This window comes from Clytia hemisphaerica, unplaced genomic scaffold (assembly GCF_902728285.1).
Source record: "Clytia hemisphaerica strain Z4C2 unplaced genomic scaffold, Clytia hemisphaerica genome assembly, whole genome shotgun sequence".
NCBI classification, from domain to species: Eukaryota; Metazoa; Cnidaria; class Hydrozoa; order Leptothecata; family Clytiidae; genus Clytia; species Clytia hemisphaerica.
The window spans coordinates 323,978-347,990 of record NW_027104215.1 but is presented as its reverse complement, the minus strand read 5'-3'; the positions used below and the strand labels follow the sequence as shown (position 1 = coordinate 347,990).

The following is a 24,013-nucleotide window of genomic DNA, read 5'->3' as shown; positions in this document are numbered from 1 at the left end:
TAAGAACAAGAAGACTGCCAAAAAATAAGAACAATTTAAGAACACACGTGAGCCTGGAATAGCTAGATTATAAGAGAACTAAGGTGAAGTTATTAAAAAATACTGTCAGTGAAAATTTAAAAAAATCTCAATTTTTTTCTTAGTTTTAAAACATGCTAAGAGAAAAAATTGAGACTCAAAGGAGGGCCAGAAAAAAAGAAAAAGCCTATCCTTGTTGTTTTTCTCTCGAAATACCAACTATTTTTATCAGCAAATGAGCCATTTCAATAACTTTACTAACTATTTTGAAAATTCTCAACATTAATACCCATGATTTTGGATTACCGTAAATCCTCGAATAAGCGCCCGGGCGCTTTTTTAATTTTCCAGGCCCTAAGGGGGCGTATATTCAAGCAGGGCGCTTATTCGAGGATTTACGGTATTAAAACTGTATTATTTACAAAGAGATTTTATTCAAGACTCCAACCATCATTGCAAAACTTGGTTCATGGAAATCACTGGTGACATCAATTTGCCATTGGCTATAATCATTATAATTATTTGTTTCATGCCAGGCACGTTCGAACTCCAAACATTGCTCAATTTTCTTCGGATGGAGTAATATAAAACTACCTTTTTCCCATAATCCTCTGTAAAGATCTTCAAACATGAACATATGGTCATCTGTACAGTCGAAAGCATCCCAAGGGTCATCGTTCTCGACTCCTTGAAAAAAGTAAGTTTTATAAAACTCAGGATGTTTGGAAAAGTAGTCTAAATCCATATCTCGTTTCATAAAGATATATTTTGATGTCCTGTACGGAGTATTGTCTTCCATCATTTTCGAAATTCCCTTAAACCATTCCTCATAAGAGTCGTATAAACTATGACTCAATTTCTTTCCTTGGAAAAAAGTCTCAGCTCCCCAAACCATATGTTCTATATCATCATGCGGTCCAATATTCATTTTGATATCTTCAATTTGGCCTTTCACATTGTCTATAGCATCTCTAGTTTCGTGGTATTCGCTTTTCAGCTTTTTCATCTTCCCTGGGTGTTTGTCATTTTCTCTTTTTATCTCTAATTTGATTTTTTCGATTTCATTTGTCAATCTTTCAATTTTCCCATCATAACCCTTCTTGATTTTCTCCACCTTTTCATCAACAAGTTTCCTTGTTTCTCCGCTTAGTTTATGATTTTTTGATAATGACATCTTGTCTACCAACAACACTTTATTTATATTTGAATTTTTTTATATTCAATCTTTATATTTTGCTGAAAGAAAAGGGTATAACTTTTAGTATAATATTCAACAATCTGAAAGAAAATGTAGTCTTCTGATTAAATGCACGAAATAACCGAATTTGCCCAGTATGAAGAACAATAAGAGGCTAAACGACCTTTCAGGTTTACAAAGAAATCCCAGATTCTCACTTGTGCATTCGTGAACTCAATTCGTGGCTCATTAAAAGTTAATAACTGTGATAAAGTTTCTAAGTGCTTCTATTCTAGAATACATGTAGATAATTAGCGACCGTAGCATGAAGGTAGAGCATCCAGCTACGGTATGCAAGGTTGTTGGTTCGATCCCAAGCCGGGACATACCAAAGATTCCCAAAATGGTACTTGATGCCTCTCATGCTTGATATTTAGCAACTAAAGAGACGGATCAAGGGCATGAAAAAAGGTAGGAGAAGCGGCATCCCCTACCTCCGTGTAATCTAAAGAAAAGTAAGCTAAAGAAAAGGGAGCTAAAGAAAAAGGAGCCTTTGGGTCCCCCTTGACTGCGATCGCAAATTTACTTACTAGATAATTAAAAGTAAATACCAATGTCATGAACTTTGAATACTAGTATAATATTCTTTGAATCTAAGAATGATGTGTTTAATGCAACAAGTTCTCATCAAGTGTTCCGAAAATGATTGCGGAATTTTTATCTCCATGATAATACTCTTCCGTCAATCCAGCAACCTGAAAACTTTCAAAATGTAAACAACTTTTTTGGAGACTTGGGTGAAGCAATACGAAGTGTCCTTTCTCCCAGAATGAATTGCTTATTTTCGCAACATCTGGTTCAAAAGTGAATTTATCGTTCATTGATTTGTCTTCTTCGCTTGAGACCTCTTGTAGATATAATTTCTTTTGAAAATTTGACTCGAATTCTTTCTTCAAGAAAAACAGTTTAACATTCAAATACATAGCTCTATTAGCCATCAATTTTGATACGTCTGCAAACCATGCTTCATAAGAATCGTATAATTTCACATCACTTGTTATACGCTCAAAATAGGTTTCGATACCCCATGTCAACCTTTCGAACTTGGTGTAAAATCGTGAAAAAGTCTTATGATCCATTGAAACACCTTCATTTGAAGTAGAATTTTCTGCAGTATTCATTTCTTGGTTTTCTTTCTGTTTCATGCCCTCCAATTCTTGCTTTTCTCTTAGTTTAATATCCTCCAATTCTTTCTTTGCTGTTTCAAGTTCTTGTTGTTTCTCCTTCAATCTCTCTTCTTCTCGTCCAGTGAACATTTTATAATAATCTCGGTCTCGATCTCGTTCTTCGATTTGTTTCGCCTTTCTCAATTTCAAAGAACGCATTTGTTTGTCGTGGTTTACGTTCAACTGCTTCGTTTCTTCCATAGCTATCTTGTTGATGACGTTATTTGAAGCTCGTTGGTTTGATGTTGAACTTGTTGAGCTCATCGTTTCCCGCAAAGAATTTCACTTATTAGGCTGCGTTTTATTTATATTATTCCTTGCTATAACTGAAATACAAAAATTATTCTTAGTCAATCCCTATCCTAATGAATTTTATTAACAAGTTTATGTAGTTGCTAGGGAGAAGGGAAATTTCAAAGGGTGGAGAAAAGCAGTCCTCAAAAGTGCATAAACTCACTATTATAACCACACTGATTCATTTTCAAGCATACTTTTCTGGGACTACACTAAGTAAAAGCCGAACAGTTTTATTATGGTGGGTTACTACAAAATATATTTTACTTACAAAAGTAATTTACGAATCTAAAGGCTTGGGGACACGAGAAGTTTTTTCGCGTTGGTGCAATGCAACATGCTCCATCCCACCAACCTGAAACGCTTTCTCGTGTCACCACCCCAAGTGAAATCGACAACAATTTTAACAACATTTGTGTGTCTCTCACTTTTGTCCCTGGGACAAAATCAGCGTGTCTTTTGGGTATTTCCCTCACTTTTTGTCCCATGAAACAAAAAACCAAACATGAGACACGCATAACTGGAGCATGTTGCATTGCACCAACGTGAAAAAAACCTCTCGTGTCCTCAAGCCTTAAGACAGACCTTGCGAAAGAATACTGTACACACACAATAAAGCACTCAAAGTGCACTCTGTTCAAGATGTACCAAACGCTTGTCTCACCAGAAAAAGTTATGATAACTACATTAAAACATTTTAATAAATCTATATTGACGTCCAATTCCCAATAGGTAGTTATCAATTAAATGAAAAACTGGAAGCCAAAGAATAATTATGTCTAACTACGTTGGCGACATTATTGCATTAAAAACGAAGTCAGCTATATCTTGTTCATATTAATCGTTCTTTCCTGCAATTTATACGAAGGCTAATCTGAGTTTGAAGAACTCTACGCTTGTACTAATTCCAGAAAGTCAAAAACTAAATTAAACTTTCTTATTCCCCGGCAAAACTTTCCTGGTGCATTTTCGGTTTCTTTCCGCTGTAATAGTTCTTTTACTGCGCACTAATTTCTATGGACATCAACAAGTAGCATCATGGCTGACCGCTAGTTGATTGAAGCAAATTTCCCTTTGGTGGTGGTGATGAGAAAGTCTCCCCGAAAATAAGAAAGTTAGCCTAACTACAATAAAGAGATAGCGCCCTTTTTCCACTAGCTTTACCTCACAAATATAGTAAAGTACGGTAAGCTGACAATGTAACCTTACACAAGCTGAACAGCTTCAAATATTAAGCTTCTTGTAGAGAATTCTAGTTTTTCGTAAATTTTACAAGAACAAACAACACTTTTGGTTCACGAATCACAACCACAAAAGGCGCTTGTTTCACAGATAGAATAAAACTAAAACAAACACTCGCCATACTAAACAACCACTCGCCATACTATATTTCTCATCCCATCACATCAACAACTTCCCCTTTTATATACTCTATTCCTCGTATAATATAAACCACAATCAAAAATCTGCTGAATCTGCAAAAAACATTACAACGGCTTGATTACACGACAAACTATTTATTATTTATCTTTTACGAATTTGTTAAACCACTGATAAACGTCTCTTGTGATAAAGCCAAATTAGTTTTCTTAAAAAGAAAATCTCCCTTCTCTTATCTCTCCAATGGCAACTGAATTAAATCTGTTTTTTCCCTTCACCTAAGAAAATGATTTGGTCTGCATTTTACTGACTAGGTTGTTGGTGTAATACTTAGTAAATGAAAAGCATGTCGTATCTTGCCTTGCTTTGCCTGTATCTTGATACATATCTTAAATAAAATATCTTCTTCAAAAGATCTTGCCCTACTAGCCTGTATCACCCCGATCTTCCACAATTTAGGATCTCCTACTCCAAGCTACCTTGAGTCAAGGCTCTCTGGAGTCCCAAGGTCCTCTGGACCCCTACTTAAAGCCCCCTGAAGTATAAAAGCCCCCTTAAAACGCTACTTACCTTTTCATTCCGGCGAAAATTAGAGATGTTGAGGAGCACCAGAATCTTATAACAATTACAGACTCCTCTAGGTGGCGCTACCTCCCATCCAGGAGCTAGCCGGATAGAAATTCTATTGTTCCAAGCTTAAAGAATCTAGTAGGGATTGTTTCAGAGTGGAATTCTTAAACCTTGAATTTCAAATGGGGATGAAATCATCTCCAATTTCCCAGTGGGTCTGAAACTTGGGTTTTTTCCCTAACACGGGGACGAAATTTTGGACATATTTTCCAGTGGGCTTGGCGTCCCAGCGGGTCTGTGACACATGGGTGTCAAAAAACAGTGACTTATTCACACTAAATAAAGTATTTTATCAGTGAATCTATTGTTTTAATAATAGTAAACTTTCGGACACAGCTGACCACCAAACCCTTATACTATTTGTGATATTTGGGGTTGATCAGTTACAGATAATTCAAGTTTCCGTTTTTGAAAATATTTTATGTTTTTGGAGGCCCCCCAGCAGACCTTCAATTCACGCAATGTTTTTTCGCAATTCACGCAATTTTTTTTAATTTTCACGCATTCACGCGTGAAAAAGCCCATTAACGCATTAACGCAAACCGCTGGGGACCCTTTTATGGGTTTAGAAAATGCACTAGTATTCCGATTACTATGATTAATATCATGCAATTCTTTTTCTTTTCACTTAGATTACGTTATTACAAGAATTTTACGAGACAACGCTTGACGCTCTGAAAGATGCAAAAAATGAAAGGCTATGGTTCAAAACTAATTGCAAGGTAACATCGTCATTTCATGTTTGATCGGAATAAAAGAAAATGTGAGGTAACCTTTCGAAAAAGATTTCTGAATTCATCTCTAGAATCAGCTCCGCCGTTAACACTGCTAAAAGAAACTAAGAAACTAACTCTTTTTAAGTTAAATAAATGCAAAATTTTTGGAAAAATTCATTACAGACAATTACACGAAGTTTATAATGTAATTTGAATTTATCGAGTAACAAAAATTTACATGTCTTTCTTCAGCTTGGAAAATTGTATTACGATCGAGAAGATTTCAGTCGGCTGAGTAGGATCATTAAAGAACTACGAAAATCATGTCAGGTAAGTATTTCTCTGTTTAACAGGCAACAACTTTCCCCAATTCTTTTACTGGATACTCATTGTGTGTGTATTTGTACGTTTGTATTAAAAGAATGGGTTTAGTAATCTTTACTGTGCTAGGTATCGACGATGGTGGATGAGGTGAAATTGCGGTGGCCTTGATCCCTTGATCCAAAAAGCACTTGATCCAAAATCTTGTCAGTGTCAGTATCGCAAGCTGGAAGGCAGTTTACAGTGCGGACAAATTTTTATCTTCAAAACTCATTATCTAAACTGGCTTTGAATAATTGAAATAAGATTGAAATTCTATGTTCAGTTGGTATATATTAAATTCCAAAGATGACTGACTGAATAAGTTTTTGAAATTGAAAAATATACAAGTCAAAAAGTTTGGCATAAATTATGAGGATTATACTTATATAAAAATTTGTCCGCTTTTTTGTGACGCACTGTAGATGAACGCGAAGGCGATTCTAAGGAGACGGCTCCTAGACCAAAATGCAGGACTTGGTATCCTCCGTGAAAGAGAAGCCACTCATCAACAAAATCAGTACTCTCTACACCACACATTCGAGCGCAAAAACATTTGAAACACCCGAGATTGTCAGAGCCATTCTCCAAAAGAATATTACAAATCAGTTTGTTTGTTTGTTTCCCATTTTTCATGACTTTGTTTTTCAGACAAATGACGGTGAAGAAGATCTGAAGAAAGGAACGCAACTGTTAGAGATTTATGCTTTGGAAATTCAAATGTACACCGCACAGGTATCCTATGCTATGGTTGCAGTGTACCCCATTTCTTTAGGGGATAACCAGTTATTTTTTCGTTTCTAGATATGTTATAGAGTTTTCAATTCTTAGAAGAAATCTCGCTTTCGCTATGTCACCATTAAAAGTGATACCCAAGGTTGATTCAGGAACTTTCTGTAGTGTCAAATTTGAGTCAAAAAAATTAGATAGGCGTTTGAGTATTTTGTACACCTATGGTAGATGTAAGGTTGCAGGGATATGTATCTTTTAGTGCGGACCTAGCAAAGATAATGAACTATTTTGTGCGGTTATTAATAAAAGTCTTCTTTTCTTTTCGTATTAGAAAAACAACAAGAAATTAAAGGTACGGTATTTTAGATGGTGTATTATGAGCAGGGCGGTGGTGTAGATAAGAGTCTACTTCTTTCTGACTGAACTTAGGCTGTACGCATCCTCTCTGATATGTTTTGATATATAGGGAATACGTATTGTGAATAAAATCACCGTCCGAGATTTACCCCAAATTTGTAATTTACCCCAAGCTTTTTCATTGCCACTACACAAATTTGATAAGACTGATATGATCCAGATGAGATGGAGTCTTTTATAAGATACTTTAGTCATTGTCATTTGAAGTAATAAAAATGACGCGTTCTTTAGAATAAAAGTAACAAAATTGTTTTATTACTGGTTAACGACCAACCAAATCAAATAAGAGCTTGTAAAATCTCCATCTCGTCTCATACGATCTCCTTGTGGCGCTTACTCTTTTTCACTATACTCGTTACTCCGCTGTTCTCACCATAGACGTTATATGAACAATCATTACACATCAAGTCCGCCATCCCCCACCCTTTGATCATGGGCGTTATCAGAGGTAAGGGGCGTCAGATATTTAAATATTTCAATTTTCTGAAGGAATATTATTCAAGATCAGAATGATTTTTGAGAAGAGCAACATCTTCGTGAACCTTTCATTAAACAACCTCTTGATCAATTCACCAATGGGTTTGTTATCTCCATTGAATTTGAAAGGCTATAACCTCTAGTATTTGTGATTCCACACGAGTTCTGCCAAAAGTGTTTTCCGAAAAACAGACCTTTTCATAAATTAAGTTTCGAACATCGCTTGCCTTGTTTTGAAATTATTGCCATGTGATTAAAACCCAGCGGATTTTATTAAAACTCCTTTCTTTTCATAAAAAAATCATTTAGTGTCTCAAGGAATATAATCACCATGGTAATTGTTTGAATACGAGGCAAGTGATGTTCGTGACGTAATTTATGAAAAGGTCGATTAGAGTTGATAATTTTTATTTTAAGTTACTCATTCTTTAAGCCTGTATCAAACCCTAAAATTACCTCGCAAGCTGCAAACCCTAATTGGTACGATCTGGATTGATTTTTTTTTCTAGAATATGGCTAGTATCATTAAATAACACTACGTTCAGACGTTACGGTTCTGTTCCGTTCCGTTCCGTTCCGTTCCGTTCCGTTCCGTTCCGTTCCGTTCCGTTCCGTTCCGTTCCGTTCCAAAACAAGTGTGAACGTCAAAATTAGAAACGTCAAACGTTTTCTTACTCCAAAACGTTCCGAAACCAATATGAACACACTCGATCCGTAACGAAAATCGTATCGGAACGAAACGGAATAGTAACGTGTGAACATGGTCTAATTTTCTTATAGAATGTGGCGGTAAAATGCACTTGCGAGAAGAAGAGTACGAGAATGCTGCAACGGATTTCTTCGAAGCTTTCAAAAATTATGATGAATCTGGTAGTCAAAGGTACTCTCTCAGAGCTTATACTATCCCGCAATGCGAATCTTCAACTACCTTAAAGGAAGAAATTTTGGCGGAAAGAAAATTTGGCGGATTTGACTGAAATCCGCCAAATTAAGTTCCCGCCAAAATTTCTTTTTTCCGCCATCCGCCAAATTAAATTCCCGCCAAATTAAACATTTTGAAAATATGATCTCTTTTAAGGCGTTTTTGCTATTTTTTCGCTGTTTTGACGCCATCTTAAGGTTAAATTTTTAAGCGACCGCCAAATTAAATTCCCGCCAAATTTAGTTTTTTCGTCCATCCGTCAAATTAAATTCCCTCTGAAAAAACTTTTTTGGCCATCCGCCAAATTAAATTCCCGCCAAAATTTCTTCCTTTAAGGTATCCATAATTACCACTAATCACAATTTCAAAGCTCTTGTAGATTTTGAGATTTTAAGATGCTTCCCCTAGTAATAGGAAGATGCTCGAAGGGTTGATATTGACTGGACACGGTTTTATTTCATAACATGACTTCATTGGTGAACGTTTTTATCATTTTTCTTTCACTTTTTTTCCATAGGCGTATCACTTGTTTGAAATATTTGGTGTTAGCTTACATGTTGATGAAGTCAGATATCAACCCCTTCGATTCTCAAGAGGTATCAGAAACTATCGATCAATAGACCATTTCACAGTCGAAATGAATCATGGGTAATCAGGACTGGTTACACTCTAGTAACGACTTCCAGTTGGCTAGACGCAAAAAATCTTCAAATTTTTCAAAACTTTGGAACAATAGTAAGTCGTCATTAGGCGCATGGTCCTGATTACCCATTACGCTTTGCGGCTGTGAAATGACCTCTTTTCACTTTCCAACCTGCGTAAATAGTGCCATTTGATTAGCTTCTTTACTGTCCAATATTTTTGAGTATATAGCTTCCGCGGAGGCGAAGCCTTGTCCAATATTTTTGCATCGGGTATTGGACCTCGTTCAATAACTGCTTATTATCTAGTAATAGTAACGGTTTCACAAGCACCATAAGCAATTTCCTCTCAAATTTTTCACAAGAAAAAACATTTTAGGTTTGAACCTCAACATGTACGCAAATCGATGCAATTGACTCACAAACCGAATCTTGACTTTTATGAAGCTCTACTTAAAATCTTTTATTTTCAGGCGAAACCGTACAAAAATGACGCCGATATATTAGCCATGACTAATCTCGTCAGGTAAGCAAAGAGATGCTTAAAAGAATGTAAACGAAACCTAAATATAAGCTTTCAATAGCGTTGGAATTAATTTCCGAGGTTAAGGTAAGATTTATAATCAAACGCAGGGATGTATTTTCGACCAATTTTGTCTCGTTCTTATATGACATATTTTCCATTTGTCACGTAGTCACTATTTGTGTTTTTATGTTTAACAGTAGAAACAAATCGAAAAGGTTAACAGTGCTTTATAAACATTACCCCGTAACTCGAAATTTCCAAATGTGTGCCTCCTTGCATGTTCGAGTTATGGAGACACTGTATTATATCATAGCAAGATAATCCAAACTAGAAATGAGATTATTGTCTCGTACGCTGCTAGCTGCTAGTAGCGAGTTTATGTACTTGCATTTTTGAGGACGGCACAGTGGCTGAAGCCATTTGGAATAACCCGCAGTTCTGACTCGCAAAATCGAGGTTGGTAAAAGTGCTGATTTACCATCGTTGTCAGTCAGTCAGGATGTAAACAAGTTAGATCCTTATCGTCTCCGTCACAGAAAACATAAAACATAAACTCAGTAGTGACTATAATATTTGCACATAAACGTCTGTTTTTCATTCACTGCACTGTCTGTATAGTTTGTTTTAATCAGAGAACCAATTAATGTTTATTTGTTTGTTTGTTTTCAGTGCTTACCAAAACAATGACATCAGTGAATTTGAAAAGATATTGAAATTAAACAGGTCGGTTTGTCAATATCTTTTGTTTTCAATTCTCCCAATAATCTTTTGAGTTAAACACATTTCCAATTTTAAATTTCCACTTCGAAGTACATAGCGAGCTCTTAAAATTTGATTCACCCTTGTGCCAAAGGTTGTGTATCTGGGTTTCTGGTTTAAGTTTCACCAGAAGGGATAAGCTCTAGTTTAGACGGCCCATTTTTCGCCCTGCCTATTCTAATTGTGAATTAAGGTGAGCATAAAGTGGGCTGTCTAAAGTCAATGCATTGCCGTATTTTGATGTCAATGCAATGTCTTCTTTCAACCTTTTGAAGCAAAGAATTTAACTGCCCACTTTGTGCCTACTCTTACAATTAGAATAGGCAGGGCGAAAGGCGAGCCGTCTAAACTAGAGCTTATAGATATAAGAAACGGCAATTTATTTTGAATCTTTGCGATCACTGATTTTTAGGAATACAATCATGGATGATCCTTTCATTAGGGAACACATAGAAGGTATCCGTTACTGTCATGTCTTTGTACTTTAGCTGAGAGCCTTTATAAGATTTGAATGAAGTCTGATCCAAGTGTTATCATGCCCAACTTGCGTCCATAGCGTTTAAATAACGATGTGTGAACGCTCAAACAGAGTTGTACGCTAGCTTGGCTAACCAAACGGGTGATTTCCAAAAATCTTCGCAAATGTTGCAAGTTATACCGCTTCGCAGCACTTCGATCTTTTTATAAAAGCTCTCAAGGGAAATGTAATTAATATGAGTGTTTCGACTTTAAGCGCTGTGACTGTTGGGAGTTATTCCTTTTTAATTTTTCTATGTGAGAGAGTAAGTGAACTATAGGTTTCAAAACACTGCTATCCATACAGTAAAGAATTGCATTTCAGCATTTACGTAACTTATAAATTACTTTTAAGGATGTTTTAACGTTTTCAATGATTTCGTGTTTTTAGATCTCTTGGGGAATGTGCGCACTCAAGTTCTAGTCAAGTTAATCAAGTAAGTTCTCATACTAGTTTGGAAAGAAATACCTTTAAAAATAGCACAAGATTTTGTAGTGACGATTTGTTTATTTGGCTATTTTGAGCAAGCAAAAATTTTAGTATAATTTTCCACTAGGACCGATAATTTGGCCTATTTTCCAGTGGGTGGGAGGTCCCACCGAGTCTGTAACAAAGAATTGACATTGAGTACTCGTCAAAATTTGACGTCAGTTTAGTCCTTGGTGCCATGAAGTTTCAAAGTGAAGTTGTTCACTTTCATTAGACATTATTTAGGTAAGAAGAAAGTTTGATCCAATTGGTTTCTGCTACGATTCCTGATACCGTAACTGTCAAATTTAATTACCGTTCTGTAAATTATTTTTTGATAGGTTTGTTATTAAATGTCTTTTTTTCAGACCATACACCAAAATACATATCCCGTTTATTTCAAAGGTGAGTCGATCATAAGAAAATGAAAGTGAAAACTATCAGTGTCGCTTTCAACAACGCAAAATGCTCAATCTCAATCTCTAAAGCCGTGGTTACACTACATTAATATCTTTAAAATTTTTGAAATTTTTGGACCTACCCCGGTGGGGTGGAGGTCCTATAAATTAACCTGTGTTCGTTCGTCCGTCCGTCCGTCCGTCCGTTCGTCTGTTACCAACTTTTCTCAGGATTGAATCATAGGAATCTTTTGATTTTTGGTACAAAGGTGCAAAATGGTGGTGGCCAAAATGTGACGGAGCCTGATTTTCGGAAAAAAAATTTTGGGGCAAATTTCAGCCAAAAAACGGGTTTTTTTACCTTTGTGAAAAATTGGATCATTAATTTTTTCTGATTTTTTGCATGAAAGTAGGGTACCATCATAGGTAAAAGATGGCTCAAGAAGATTTTTGCAAAAAAATTTTGTTTGCTCAAAAAACGCATGTTTCTCTATAAGAATCACTATTAATAAGCATACATCAATGTTCTTAGTCAAATTACTCAATTTTTTTATAAGATAGATGTTTTTTTTGCCCATGAGGGCTTACTTTTGAAGAATATGTGTGTTTAGATATGAAATTTTGGTTGCTTGGCGTGTTTTTATAATTTTTTTATAAGCACATTATCAATTACTTAGGTATTAGCTTTTCTCGAGATTGGTTCTTTCATTCTTTATGATTTTTTGTACAAAGATGCATAACTATAAACCCTCGAATGTGACGGAGCCTGATTTTCGAAAAAAAATGTTTTGGGGCAAATTTGGGCCAAAAATCGGCTAAAAAACGGGTTTTTTTCAGATTATTTTGCATGAAAGTAGGTAAAAGACGGCTCAAGCAGATATTTGTAAAAAACTAATTTTTCAGCTCAAAAAACGCGTCTTTATCTATAAGAATCACTATTAATAAGCTAATACATCAATGTTCTTAGCCAAATTACTCAATTTTTTGATGAGATATATGTTTTTTTTGCTCACGAAGTCTTGAATATGAAAGAATATTTCAAGAGCATGAAATTTAAATTTCGAAACGTTTTTTTATAAGAAACAAATGACTAATTCTAATAGATCGTCACTATTTGTGTTCTGAATGATTGCTTAATGGTCACGCTCACGTACATATCAATTATATATGTGTTAAATGCATAACCAGGTAGGTCCATAAAAGTATCACTTGTTTAATCATTAAAGAAATTAACTATTTTCTTTAAAGTCTTTTTGAAATTTTTGTATGTTGTATCAAATCTTCAATCGTTTTTTCTCAACTCATTTTCTCACTCAACAAACGACATGAGTTAAAGGAGGAAGGCTGCAGCACGTATTGTGCTAATTCTTTTGAAACGGAAATTTGAGAGGAAATATTCTAAAAAGAAAAGTCGAGCTTAAAAGGTCTTGCTGGGTACGCAAGTGGTTAAAGTTGAGGAACGAAAAAAGTGCATACAACAACATATTTGCTGAACTTCTTCGTCTACGTGACCAAGAAGAATAGAAGAATTCTATATCTCAGGATGAACACAGAAACTCGTGGCTGATATCCATCCATCATGCAAAATCTTTCTCTTATCCTATCTTTCACCCCTATCTCATTAGCCATAGTACAGTTTAAAAATTCCAAAGGCTAGAAAATCCATTTATCGAAAAAATGTACAGAACTATCATGTCGGTGCCTTTGATCTCGAGAGAAGTGAAGAAAAAAACTTTAAACTCTTTACCAAAAAAATGGTAAAGAATCGCAAGAAATGATTTCTTTTTCATGAATTTATAGGTCTTTATTGGGCCCCTTTATTGGCCCAGCTAGCTTTAGCGTACTGGGCCTTTCATTAGCATTCTGCCCGGTGTCAGTGTGTAACAATTTACTAGGCGATACGCGTTTTCAAACACAGCACAGGCTAGTACATATTGTGAACGATTTGATTGGCTGTTAGAACATGATTGACAGAGTAAAAAACAATTGAAATCGTCTTTATTGGTTAAAAACATAAAAGGAGAAAATACAATTAACTATTAAAACTATAAGAATATAACAGATGTAGTACGTTTTAAGAAAAACAATGTGATTTACACAGAAATAACCGTAACAAACCTTCTTCTCTTTAGGAAGATGTTCTTTTAAAAAAAAGTTGTTTTTACATTTCTCTATCATGTGAACAGTTCAGTTGTTCACGTGTTAGGAAAAAAACTAACATCTCTGTATATTAGATTAAATATTATGAATTATTTCTCATTGTTGTAAATATGAGATAGCCGAATGGTCTAAGGCGTCTATGGCTTGTGTTAGCGGCTCCAGGTTCATATCCCCTCTGCTACTCAAGTCTTGTTCAGTTCATATTTTTATTCGCTGGGCCTTCATGCCCTCTGGGCTTCTTGTTTTCTTTAAAAGAGGACTGTTACACTTGTAAATTTTTTAATCATAAAGACTTGATTAAAAAATTTCAGAAATTTTGAAATAAATTAATGTAATGTAACCACGCCTTAACATTCTAAGAGTATCTGTTTATTTTCCAAATTTGAAGATTTCCATATACACATTTTTTTTCTACTTTAGTGGTCTGAGGCAGTACTTTTTTGGGACACCCTATATTTGGTGACATCCCTGACAAAAACTAATGTGTATAAGGCACTAAATCGAAATCGAATTAAATCTTTTTCTTCTTTTTCTTTGAACCGAAAGGAGTTGAACATTGACACAACTGAAGTCGAATCATTACTCGTCCAATGTATCCTCGACAGGTATCAAAAGTTTCTACTTTTGCTAGAACAGAGTACAAAGCTCTTCCGTTTCAGACGGATTTCCGTCTGAGTGGATTTCCGTCTGAGTGAGGTACAAAAAGAGGCTTTTGTATCTCCAAATTCAACAGAACTCAAAATTTGTTTGTTTAACGTCCATTTCCGTCTCTGACAAAAAACTAACCCAGTAAACCCAATAATCCAGGACTTTTTTAGACAGTCTTTCAATATTTTAATGGGAACCAACTGGGAGCTGGTTTCACTCATTTTGAAATGTTATTTTGAAAATTGATTACTCAAAAACCCACTGAACAAAATTTAAAAAGTAATAGCTCAAAATTTAAGTCACAGACACCTTCATCTTTCTTATGACATTAAATTAAATTTATATCTTGATCCATTCTGCTCAATGACGTTGCCAAATATCCGAAGTTTTTTGGGACCAACCGGTTAGATATATTTTTCTTGGTACTAATTATGTAATTATCTAATTGCTCTTAGGTTCCAAATAAACCACCCGTGTTCGAATAAATGGGGGGAGGGATTGAAAAATTTTCGAGATTTTAATAAACGGGAGGGACCTAATTGCCGGGGGGTTGGAAATTGTACTTCAGAAAACCCAAAAATAAGGTAAATATAGGCTAAAATCAGGCTATTTAGAGCAAAATAAGGGGCCTTTTCTTTGACAGCTGAAAATATTTAAAAAAATAATCAACGGAGGGGGCCTAATAAGGTCTGGGGGGTTGGAGAATTTTCGAAAAATTAACAAGCAGGGGCCGTTTATTTGGAACCTTAGAGTATCTAATTATGTCCTTACTTCCTTTCAGTACAATTCAAGGAAGGATAGATCAAGAACATCAATTATTAGAGCTTGAAAAAAAGACTGCGGGAACTGCTCGGTAAAAGTTTACTTCGTTCAATGACTTTTTCTCTGTTATCTCCTGTCAAAACATTTTATAGCATTTGACTTTTCCTGAAAAGAAGACTGCGGGAACTGCTCGGTAAAATTTACTTCGTTCAATGACTTTCTACTCCGGTATCCCCTGTCAAAAACATTTTATAGCATTTGACTTTTCCTGAAAAGAAGGACTGCGGGAACTGCTCGGTAAAATTTACTTCGTTCAATGACTTTCTACTCCGGTATCCCCTGTCAAAAACATTTTATAGCATTTGACTTTCCCTGAAAAGAAGACTGCGGGAACTGCTCGGTAAAATTTACTTCGTTCAATGACTTTCTACTCCGGTATCCCCTGTCAAAACATTTTATAGCATTTGACTTTCCCTGAAAAGAAGACTGCGGGAACTGCTCGGTAAAATTTACTTCGTTCAATGACTTTCTACTCCGGTATCCCCTGTCAAAACATTTTATAGCATTTGACTTTCCCTGAAAAGAAGACTGCGGGAACTGCTCGGTAAAATTTACTTCGTTCAATGACTTTCTACTCCGGTATCCCTGTCAAAACATTTTATAGCATTTGACTTTCCCTGAAAAGAAGACTACGGGAACTGCTCGGTAAAAATTTACTTCGTTCAATGACTTTCTACTCCGGTATCCCCTGTCAAAACATTTTATAGCATTTGACTTTCCCTGAAAAGAAGACTACGGGAACTGCTCGGTAAAATTTACTTCGTTCAATGACTTTCTACTCTGGTATCCCCTGTCAAAACATTTTATAGCATTTGACTTTTCCTGAGAACATTTTAACCTCTCCCCGCCTATGTTGAGATCTTCTTGGAATAATAAACACTTAAATTTTAAATCACTCTTATATTCTTTTGTCATTTTTAACGTACCACCTTTGATTTTCGTCAAAATCTCAGTGGCTTTTCCTTAGATTTTTTTTTGCCTGTTTTAAGAGAACCAACCCTTCGGAGTTTTTTACAAAATTTCATTGACCCCTAGATTTTTAAAACTTAATTGAAAAGTTAAAAGGGGGAGAAATATGTAATAGGATTCTGGTCGTCGAACACTAATGCTTTATGAAAAAGGATTTTTTTTTTCGCGTGGGTGTGTCAAGTTGTTGGAAATAATTTTAGTATTGTTAGTTTCAATTTTCAATAGTCTAATATATTATTTGAGATTTTTATAGCCATCATTTGATAAAATCTTAATATCAAAAAATTCTATTGAAATAAACTTGCTACTTTGTTTAAAGATAAAGTTTAAAGATGCTTATCTCGAAGAAACTTTTCTAAAGCTCTTAGCTCAAACCATTTAGGAAGTAGCTCAAAATTATCACCAAACAGCATTTCACATCACCATTCCTTTTATCTCTGAGAAAAATTAGAATTTTGTATCGAAATTGTGGCCTTTCTTGTTTCCGCTGCAAAACAAATCGGCAAAACTTTAGGTAAAAATATTGCATGTTTTGATCAAGGATTTATTACACACTGGATATACAAGTAACAGATTTTTGCCGATTTCTCATGTTCTAGCTATGTCCGCAGTAATGATATTATTGTTCACTCTCCTTCCCTCATTAAATGATTTTTCGAAGCATTTTTATTGCATTTCTTATCGAAGATTACTCATCCAATTCCCAAAAGAGACTTAAAACTTCCCTGTGAGAATCAGATTATTCTACTTAATTGCTAATTATAAGTCGTTATGACGTTTCAAGCTGTGACAGGGATGCAAAAGACGTGTCGTGTATAAGAAATTGAATGTTGACACCGGAAATTTTCAAACTTCAACCTCAGAAAAACAACTTTGCCACCACGTGCCTCCAAAAGATTTTCATACCACTGTGGAGCCAAGACACTCAAGTTTTACTTATGTTAATTTCAGCTCTTCAGGGGATAGTTTTGGAAAGATATTTCCAATTGAAAATTTCGTGTCACTATAAGCATTTTGTCTAAATTTCTTGTCTAATGATGATTTTCTCACATTAGATTTCACAAATGTATCCAGCTTTGGTATGCTAGCCTTACTTTCAAACTTTTTTTATGCAAATGCATAAAAAGAAAGATCTAGAGAACTTTTTTAAAATAAAACTGATAAACATTTTTAAAAATCAGACATCTTCGAGCCGCCATGACAGTTGTCCTTTGCGGACAAAGCTAGAACATCAATTGTTTTCTGAAAGAAAGGAAATACAATGATCGCTCTCCGCCGTTTTATGAGTCGTTTATCCAGTGTATAATAAATCTTTGTTTTGATCAAGACCATGGAAGCTACCCATAGTGTTTAAGTCTCAAACTAAAGAACAAAAAGAGATTTTTTTCGCCCCTATAGTATTAAGCATATTTTCCGTCTGCGATGAAAAACTTTGCTTTGACTACTATGAATAAACTTAGAGTGCACAAGGTAGCTTCTAATTGTCTTTGAAAAATTGTAGATACAGTTGGCGCTCTCTAATTCGACGTTCTACTACTTGATGCGCTCCATTATTCGATAAAATTCCCAGTCATCAATAATTCCTCATAAACGACGCTCTTTTATTCGATAAGCACTCTTATTTGATGAAAATCCAATTCCCCTTGATGATCAAATTAGCGAGCGTCAACTGTACTAATGAATATAATTCCAATTTGATAAAATGAAGATCTATTTATGTTTTAGGTTTGCTGCTTTGGATAAATGGACAACAACGCTTGGTAACCTTCACCTGAACGTCTGTAACAAGATTGCGTAAGAAGAAAAAAAGGAGAAATGGTCAAGAGATACAAAAAACGAAGAAAAACACTTTTGAAACGACTCCACACTCTTCCTGGTACCGTTAAATAGTTTTTTGTTTCCTACTGAAGTTCACGCTATTTTGATAACCGCCTTTTCATCGATTTTTTTTGGTAGAAGAGGTGATTTTGTTTCCTTAACGTTTTTTCTCGCTGGTATACAACTTAGTCGTACTGCAAACCCAGCTGACACACAACGTTTTTTCAACGTTTATCTAACGTTCACAACGTCCATATAACGTTAGATGAACGTTGAAACAACGTTGTGTGCCAGCTGGGAAAGTTATAGTCACTTGAAGGCTTATTAGACGCACCAATGACATTTTAAACTACGTCCATGAACTTGTTGACCGGTGATATTATGGTACGGTCAGCGATCGATTTGAACGATCAAATATATTGTTGAACGCTCGTGGTGATTATTTATTCAACAATCTCCAATAACAACAGCAATGAGGTAGAAATCTTCTGTGATTTTCGAACTACGAAACAACTTTTTTTTCGATTTAAATACTACGTTATTTTTCTTTTCTTCTTTTTTTTTAAGAAATGATGAAATTCTAAAAAGATAAATTATTCCACTAACAAAATTCAACCCTATAGTATATTAAAATCGCATCCATGATAATATAAGCAGTCGCCTAATCCACACCAAAAACTTAGAATCTTCTATTTTTGTGAGATTGAAAAAGTCTACAGTACTCCAGACTTGGTAAAGCGAGCAACCTCGTATGTGTAGGTCGGTGTTTTCCATATAATAGATAAGGTCCAATTTCCGGGGTATTATTGTCTTCACAGTCTTTCATAAAGTTGAAGTAAGATGAAAGAATGGTTTGTCGACTTTATCACTCGACATCATGCTGAAATACACACTAGATAGGCTAACTGTTCACACATTTCCCGTGAAAGTGTGTCCAGTTTTGAAGTCAAACACGTCCGCCATGTTGTTTTCCAATTTACCTTAGATTTTCGAACGTTCGAATTTCAAAACATTCGAAACGCACCGTTGATGACTGGGCAAGCTTCCTAATATAGGGGTAGCCTGATCTAGTCGAGTAGTGAGAGATCACAACTGATTCAATAAACTGCGGTCATTGCAGCACACGATGGCACTAGTATAAAAAACAAACCTACAGTGTAGGTTATTCGTCTAACTACGATACCGTCCGAGTATTAGTGCGTTGAAATCGAGAGCTGTCTCTTTGATTCGTCTTTACATCCTTAGATGTTTGAGGGGTTAAGTAGGCCGAGGTGATGATTCAGGTTGCGCTGATGGCCCACTAGCCACTTTATTGGAAGGCCGTGGAAATGTTGACTTTCGTATGCGATCGTATTGTTTACGTATTGTCTTACGTGCTTGAATATTCTTTACGGTGAACGCAATGGCATTTACGGGACTGCTGAACGCTGATACGGCGAGTGTGGTAATGATGTAGGCGGACAACAGTTTGTCGGACATAGACAGGTATGTCTGGAATAGGACTAATAAGTTGGCTGTTAATATTGGTAGATAAAAGATGATAAAAATGACCAGATAGATGGTAGCTAATTTCAAAACATTTTGCGAGTTCAATGTCAAACAAACAGTTTGTTGGTGTATGTGTAGAGCCTTAATTGATTTCAAGTGTAAACAGAGACTTGTGACGAATAATATAACATTCAATGGGAGCGTTAGCAACATACCACCAAGTTTTTGTGACATGTATTCGTCTCCAATAACGGTCAGTGAAAACTGAACACCGACAATGAGAAAGTATGTCAACATCATTAATGCGAACTTAGTTTTAGTAAGAAACGTACTGTAATTTTGAATGAAAATAATCCGGAAAAACCGGTCCAGAATGATGACACAATGTAGGTATGCCGAACTCATTGAGAATAAGATTAAAGGTGACGTCAATAGCTGTCGTTGCCAGCATTTCAATCTCCATTTAAATCAATCATAATCTCCAAACCGAATAAGAGATAGCCGAGTGTTGAACGTAACATGTCAGAGATGGAGAGATAATATGCTAGTCTAGATGATGGGTTTTTAAGCTGTTTTGTACGACAGACGATGTAGCATGGAAGAATGTTCAATAACGCTCCAATGAGCCCGATGAATATGTAAAACATACCAAGTAGATATCGTTGGTGTTCTGTCACATCCAGCATATTGTTGATATTCAAACATGATTTGATTGGAAGGGTGGATAGGTTCGACATTGTTTTAGATTGGAGCTAGTGTTTCCTATGATATCTCTTATAATATAGTCACTGGCCAGGTTCGTCTTTCCAAGCGTTAGTCCAACACAAAATAAACGATACCAACAAATTTCTCAATCTTTATCACGCGCGAATTTTTGTACCAGCATTGATAATCTATAAAAGTTCTACCAGGTTCTACCAAGAGTCTTAGCTCTACCCCCAAAAACAATGTTGTTCTATTTCTCAAGAAAACCAACCTTCTTCTTCTTTCTGTATTATTAGAAGTGTAATGAAATTTTTCTGAAACTTTTCTTGTATGTCTAGTGGTTGTGCTTCCTTAGTTGAGGTAAAACGTAATATTTTGGGAAGATTTTCTTATCCATTATAAATTCTCTCTAACAAGGTCTTCATCTTATTTTTACCAACCTGTATATATTGGCTTTTTCATCCATCCATTCCAGCCTTCTTTCATCACTAGTACAAAAAGAAAGACTGACGGCTTTCAACCTTTTGCTCTTTAACTCTTAATATTGTCTAGATATTGGTAGCGATAACTACTGTTTTAGTCTATCATATATTCCCTTTTCAGTTCGGTGTATTATGAAATATTTCGTCAGGGATGTATCTTCTTTTGTTTTGTTTTCTTTCTTTTCATTTTTGGCTCTTTGACTTTTATGATACTGGAATCTCTCTGTCTTACGGAATGGTCCACGATAGATCTCGCCGCTGAAAAATTGGCTCATTCGGGTGCATCAGTCTCTTATTATTGAAAAAGATATTATCTAAGAAAGCCAAATAATAATAACATATAACCCTTGTCGGGGTAGTTAGGCAAAATGGGTGCCGGGTATGTGCGAGCCATAAGGGTCTCTTTTTCACAGATTTGAAAGTCTCTCAAAGGGGTCCAAAAACCATTAAATAGAAAATCAAGTCTCTGTTAGGGTCCAAAAATCACGAAATTCAAAATTTCCTCTCTCAAAGGGTTGTGATTTTCAAAGATTTGGGCAAAAGTCGAGTGAAAATCGACAAAACTTTTGAGAAAAGTCTCTTTAAGGGTCCCAAAAACGCCATTTTTTCCTCTCTCTAAGGGTCGATTTTCGATTTTTGGCTCGGACATATCCGTCACCTTGCAAACCTAGGGGGCATATTATCTTTCATCAACGAAAAATGTTCTATCTAAGAATGTTTTGATTTCATTCCCCACACAGATTTTATCATGTAAAAAGCATAACTTAGACCTAATATAGATAGGTCGTAATGATAAAATAAGACATTTTCCTTTGCTCGTGCTTTTGTTACTTTCTTATCTGCTATTTAATATTTCATCAATTTGACCACACCTAGCCTAAAGTATCATTAGGCTATTTTCTGGACCTACCTCGGAGGTCCTTTAATTTGACTTTTGTTCCTTCCGTTCGTCTGTTACCTGCTTTTCTCGGGATTGGCCCAATATTTTTTTCTGATTTTTTTGCATAGTGATGTAAAATAACAGTACCTAAAAAGTGAAGGAGCCCGTCAAAATTTTTTTGGGCAAAATTGGAACAGCCTACCTTAAAATGGGTTATTTTGGAAATTGCTTCATTAGTTTTTTTTGTTTTTTTTGCATAAACATAAAGGGCAAGGTCCTCTAAAAAGTGGCTGAAGCCGTTTCCTCTGGAACACTTTTTTCGGCCGTAAAAATCGAATATTCTTATTTAGGGAAATTCCCTTTTGTCATTTTTGGGGAAAATTAGCATTTCTCGCGAATGCCTTGGTATTTTTTTCTGATCTTTTACACAATGATGTAAAATGGTGATGTTTGAAATCTAGTAAGTAAGTATATTCATCTGGTGGCTGTCGGCGGAGCCGGGAGTGAGGGAGTCTATCCTATTTTCTATTTGCGCTAGACCTGGGAGATTGAATGCTGATGTGGAGCGCCACACCTACTCTCAGCTCCCAGTAACTTACCGCCTAGATCAGATTACCCAATCTAAGCTACTCATCCGCTGAGTTGGCGGTGACCGGGGATCGAACCCACAACCCTTAGATTGTAAGGCGAATGCTCTACCGACGGAGCTACCCAGCCACAATGGAGCCCGATATTTGAAAAAAAATAATTTTTTGGGCAAATTTAGGCAAATCTTCTTCTTCAAATTTAGGCAAATTATGTAAATAGCTTTTCCACATTCACGAGTCCAAGGAAAAGGTGCAAAACTGCTTTTAGGTTCTTCCTTTATGCGTGAAAAAATTTATTCAGCGGACTTCTATCATTCGAATTTCCAAATAATTTTCATCCCAATCGGGGAGAAACCTTTGTAAAATACTTTCTATAATTTGAATCTCTTCTTAATTCGACTTTATGAAATTTGCCGTTCGAGTTCGAATCAGCGAAAGCTGACTCCTTATTATAGATCTTATCGGAGTTTTTGATTTTTCTAAAAAAGCGATGCATTGTAGGATTGTTTTAGGGAGGAATTCCTAAGAGATTTCTATTGTAATACTCCCAAAACAATCCCACAATGCATCGTTTTTTAGAAAAATCAAAAACTTCGATAAGATCTATTAGGGAGAATAAACAGTACCACTCTCATACCCTGAGTATCAGAGGTTAAGTTTTCAAAGAATATATTAACCTCTGAAGACCAATAATAGAAATTTTATCGCGCATGTGTCAATCTAATCACTGTAGAAAAAATCAAAGATGAAGAGCAAATATTACCATATTAATGTCTAGCAGACTGTATCAGTATGCAGTTTACTATTTACGAATTCCCCAGAAACCTCCAAGTGTAATTGAAATGAATTTCTTTCGAAAGAAATCTTTCACATGATCCCCAAATGTATAACAGTAATTACTAAACTTTTAATTATGGAAATGTCACTTTAATTGAATCGAAATATAGACAGACTTTATGTTATGATTCTCTATCACTGACTCTTTTTAAAAAGCATTGATGACTTTTTTAAATTGTGTTTTCAACGACGGGAATAAAAATATCAACTTTGAACTTCATCCAAGATCTTGGATGGTCGTCATGGTTACTTTTCTCTGCGTTGATTGCGCGCTGAATAGAATCTCGATTGTTCGGCACAGGTCACTATATGATATTGGCCTGTGCTTTTCACGGTACCACTCTCAAGGTTAGTAAATATTTTAAAAAATTCTTTCGCCTAAAAATGTCTTACTTTGGTCTTGAAATATATTTAATAGAATATTTACAATAAGCTACTAAATAAGAATTTTTAAGCTTCAACTTCTTCATCTTCGTTAATGACGTCATCATCAGCAGCCTCATTTTGAATCATAACATCCCATAATGCTTTGTAATGTTCTTCCCAACTGAAAGTCTGTTCATTTATCAAACCAAGTTCAATTTCAAGTGCTTTGATGTAAGCTACAGTATCAAGTAGAATAGTCTTTTGTGTGCTTTTCGAATGTTTGTTCGGTAGCATGCTTTTCAGTTCTTGAAAATATGATTTAAATTTTTCATATCGACACTTTTTGATTGTTTTATAGCTTTTACAACAGCTTTTTCCTCTGCACTTTCGTTTTGTTTGTTTCTCTGTTTCTGTATCGTTTACTGGTGATTCTAAGCTCTCAACGCTTGACATGCTTTCGTATTTTCGTTTTGAGTTGTCTCTACTCTTTGCTTCATTCAAATATCCATTCCGTTTCGAATTTAGTGCTATTCCAGTTAACTTTTTTTCGTTATTGGAATTCTCTGTAAATTCACTTGAACTGTGTAGTTGAT

General features: G+C 35.5%; 1 protein-coding gene across 1 annotated transcript; it reads left to right on the top strand.

Annotated features, from left to right (window-relative positions):
- The first annotated feature begins 3,490 nt into the window (after window positions 1–3,490).
- Window positions 3,491–18,685, top strand: LOC136815730 (COP9 signalosome complex subunit 2-like). The gene is made up of 16 exons (XM_067072175.1): window positions 3,491–3,502; window positions 5,358–5,447; window positions 5,694–5,771; window positions 6,453–6,536; window positions 6,865–6,885; window positions 7,329–7,398; window positions 8,208–8,307; window positions 8,867–8,945; window positions 9,464–9,516; window positions 10,186–10,239; window positions 10,688–10,731; window positions 11,183–11,228; window positions 11,629–11,665; window positions 14,365–14,423; window positions 15,248–15,319; window positions 17,983–18,685. The coding sequence occupies exons 1-16, from the start codon at window positions 3,491–3,493 to the stop codon at window positions 18,053–18,055; spliced, it is 972 nt and encodes a 323-aa protein (XP_066928276.1). The 3' UTR covers window positions 18,056–18,685.
- The last annotated feature ends 5,328 nt before the right edge of the window (window positions 18,686–24,013 follow it).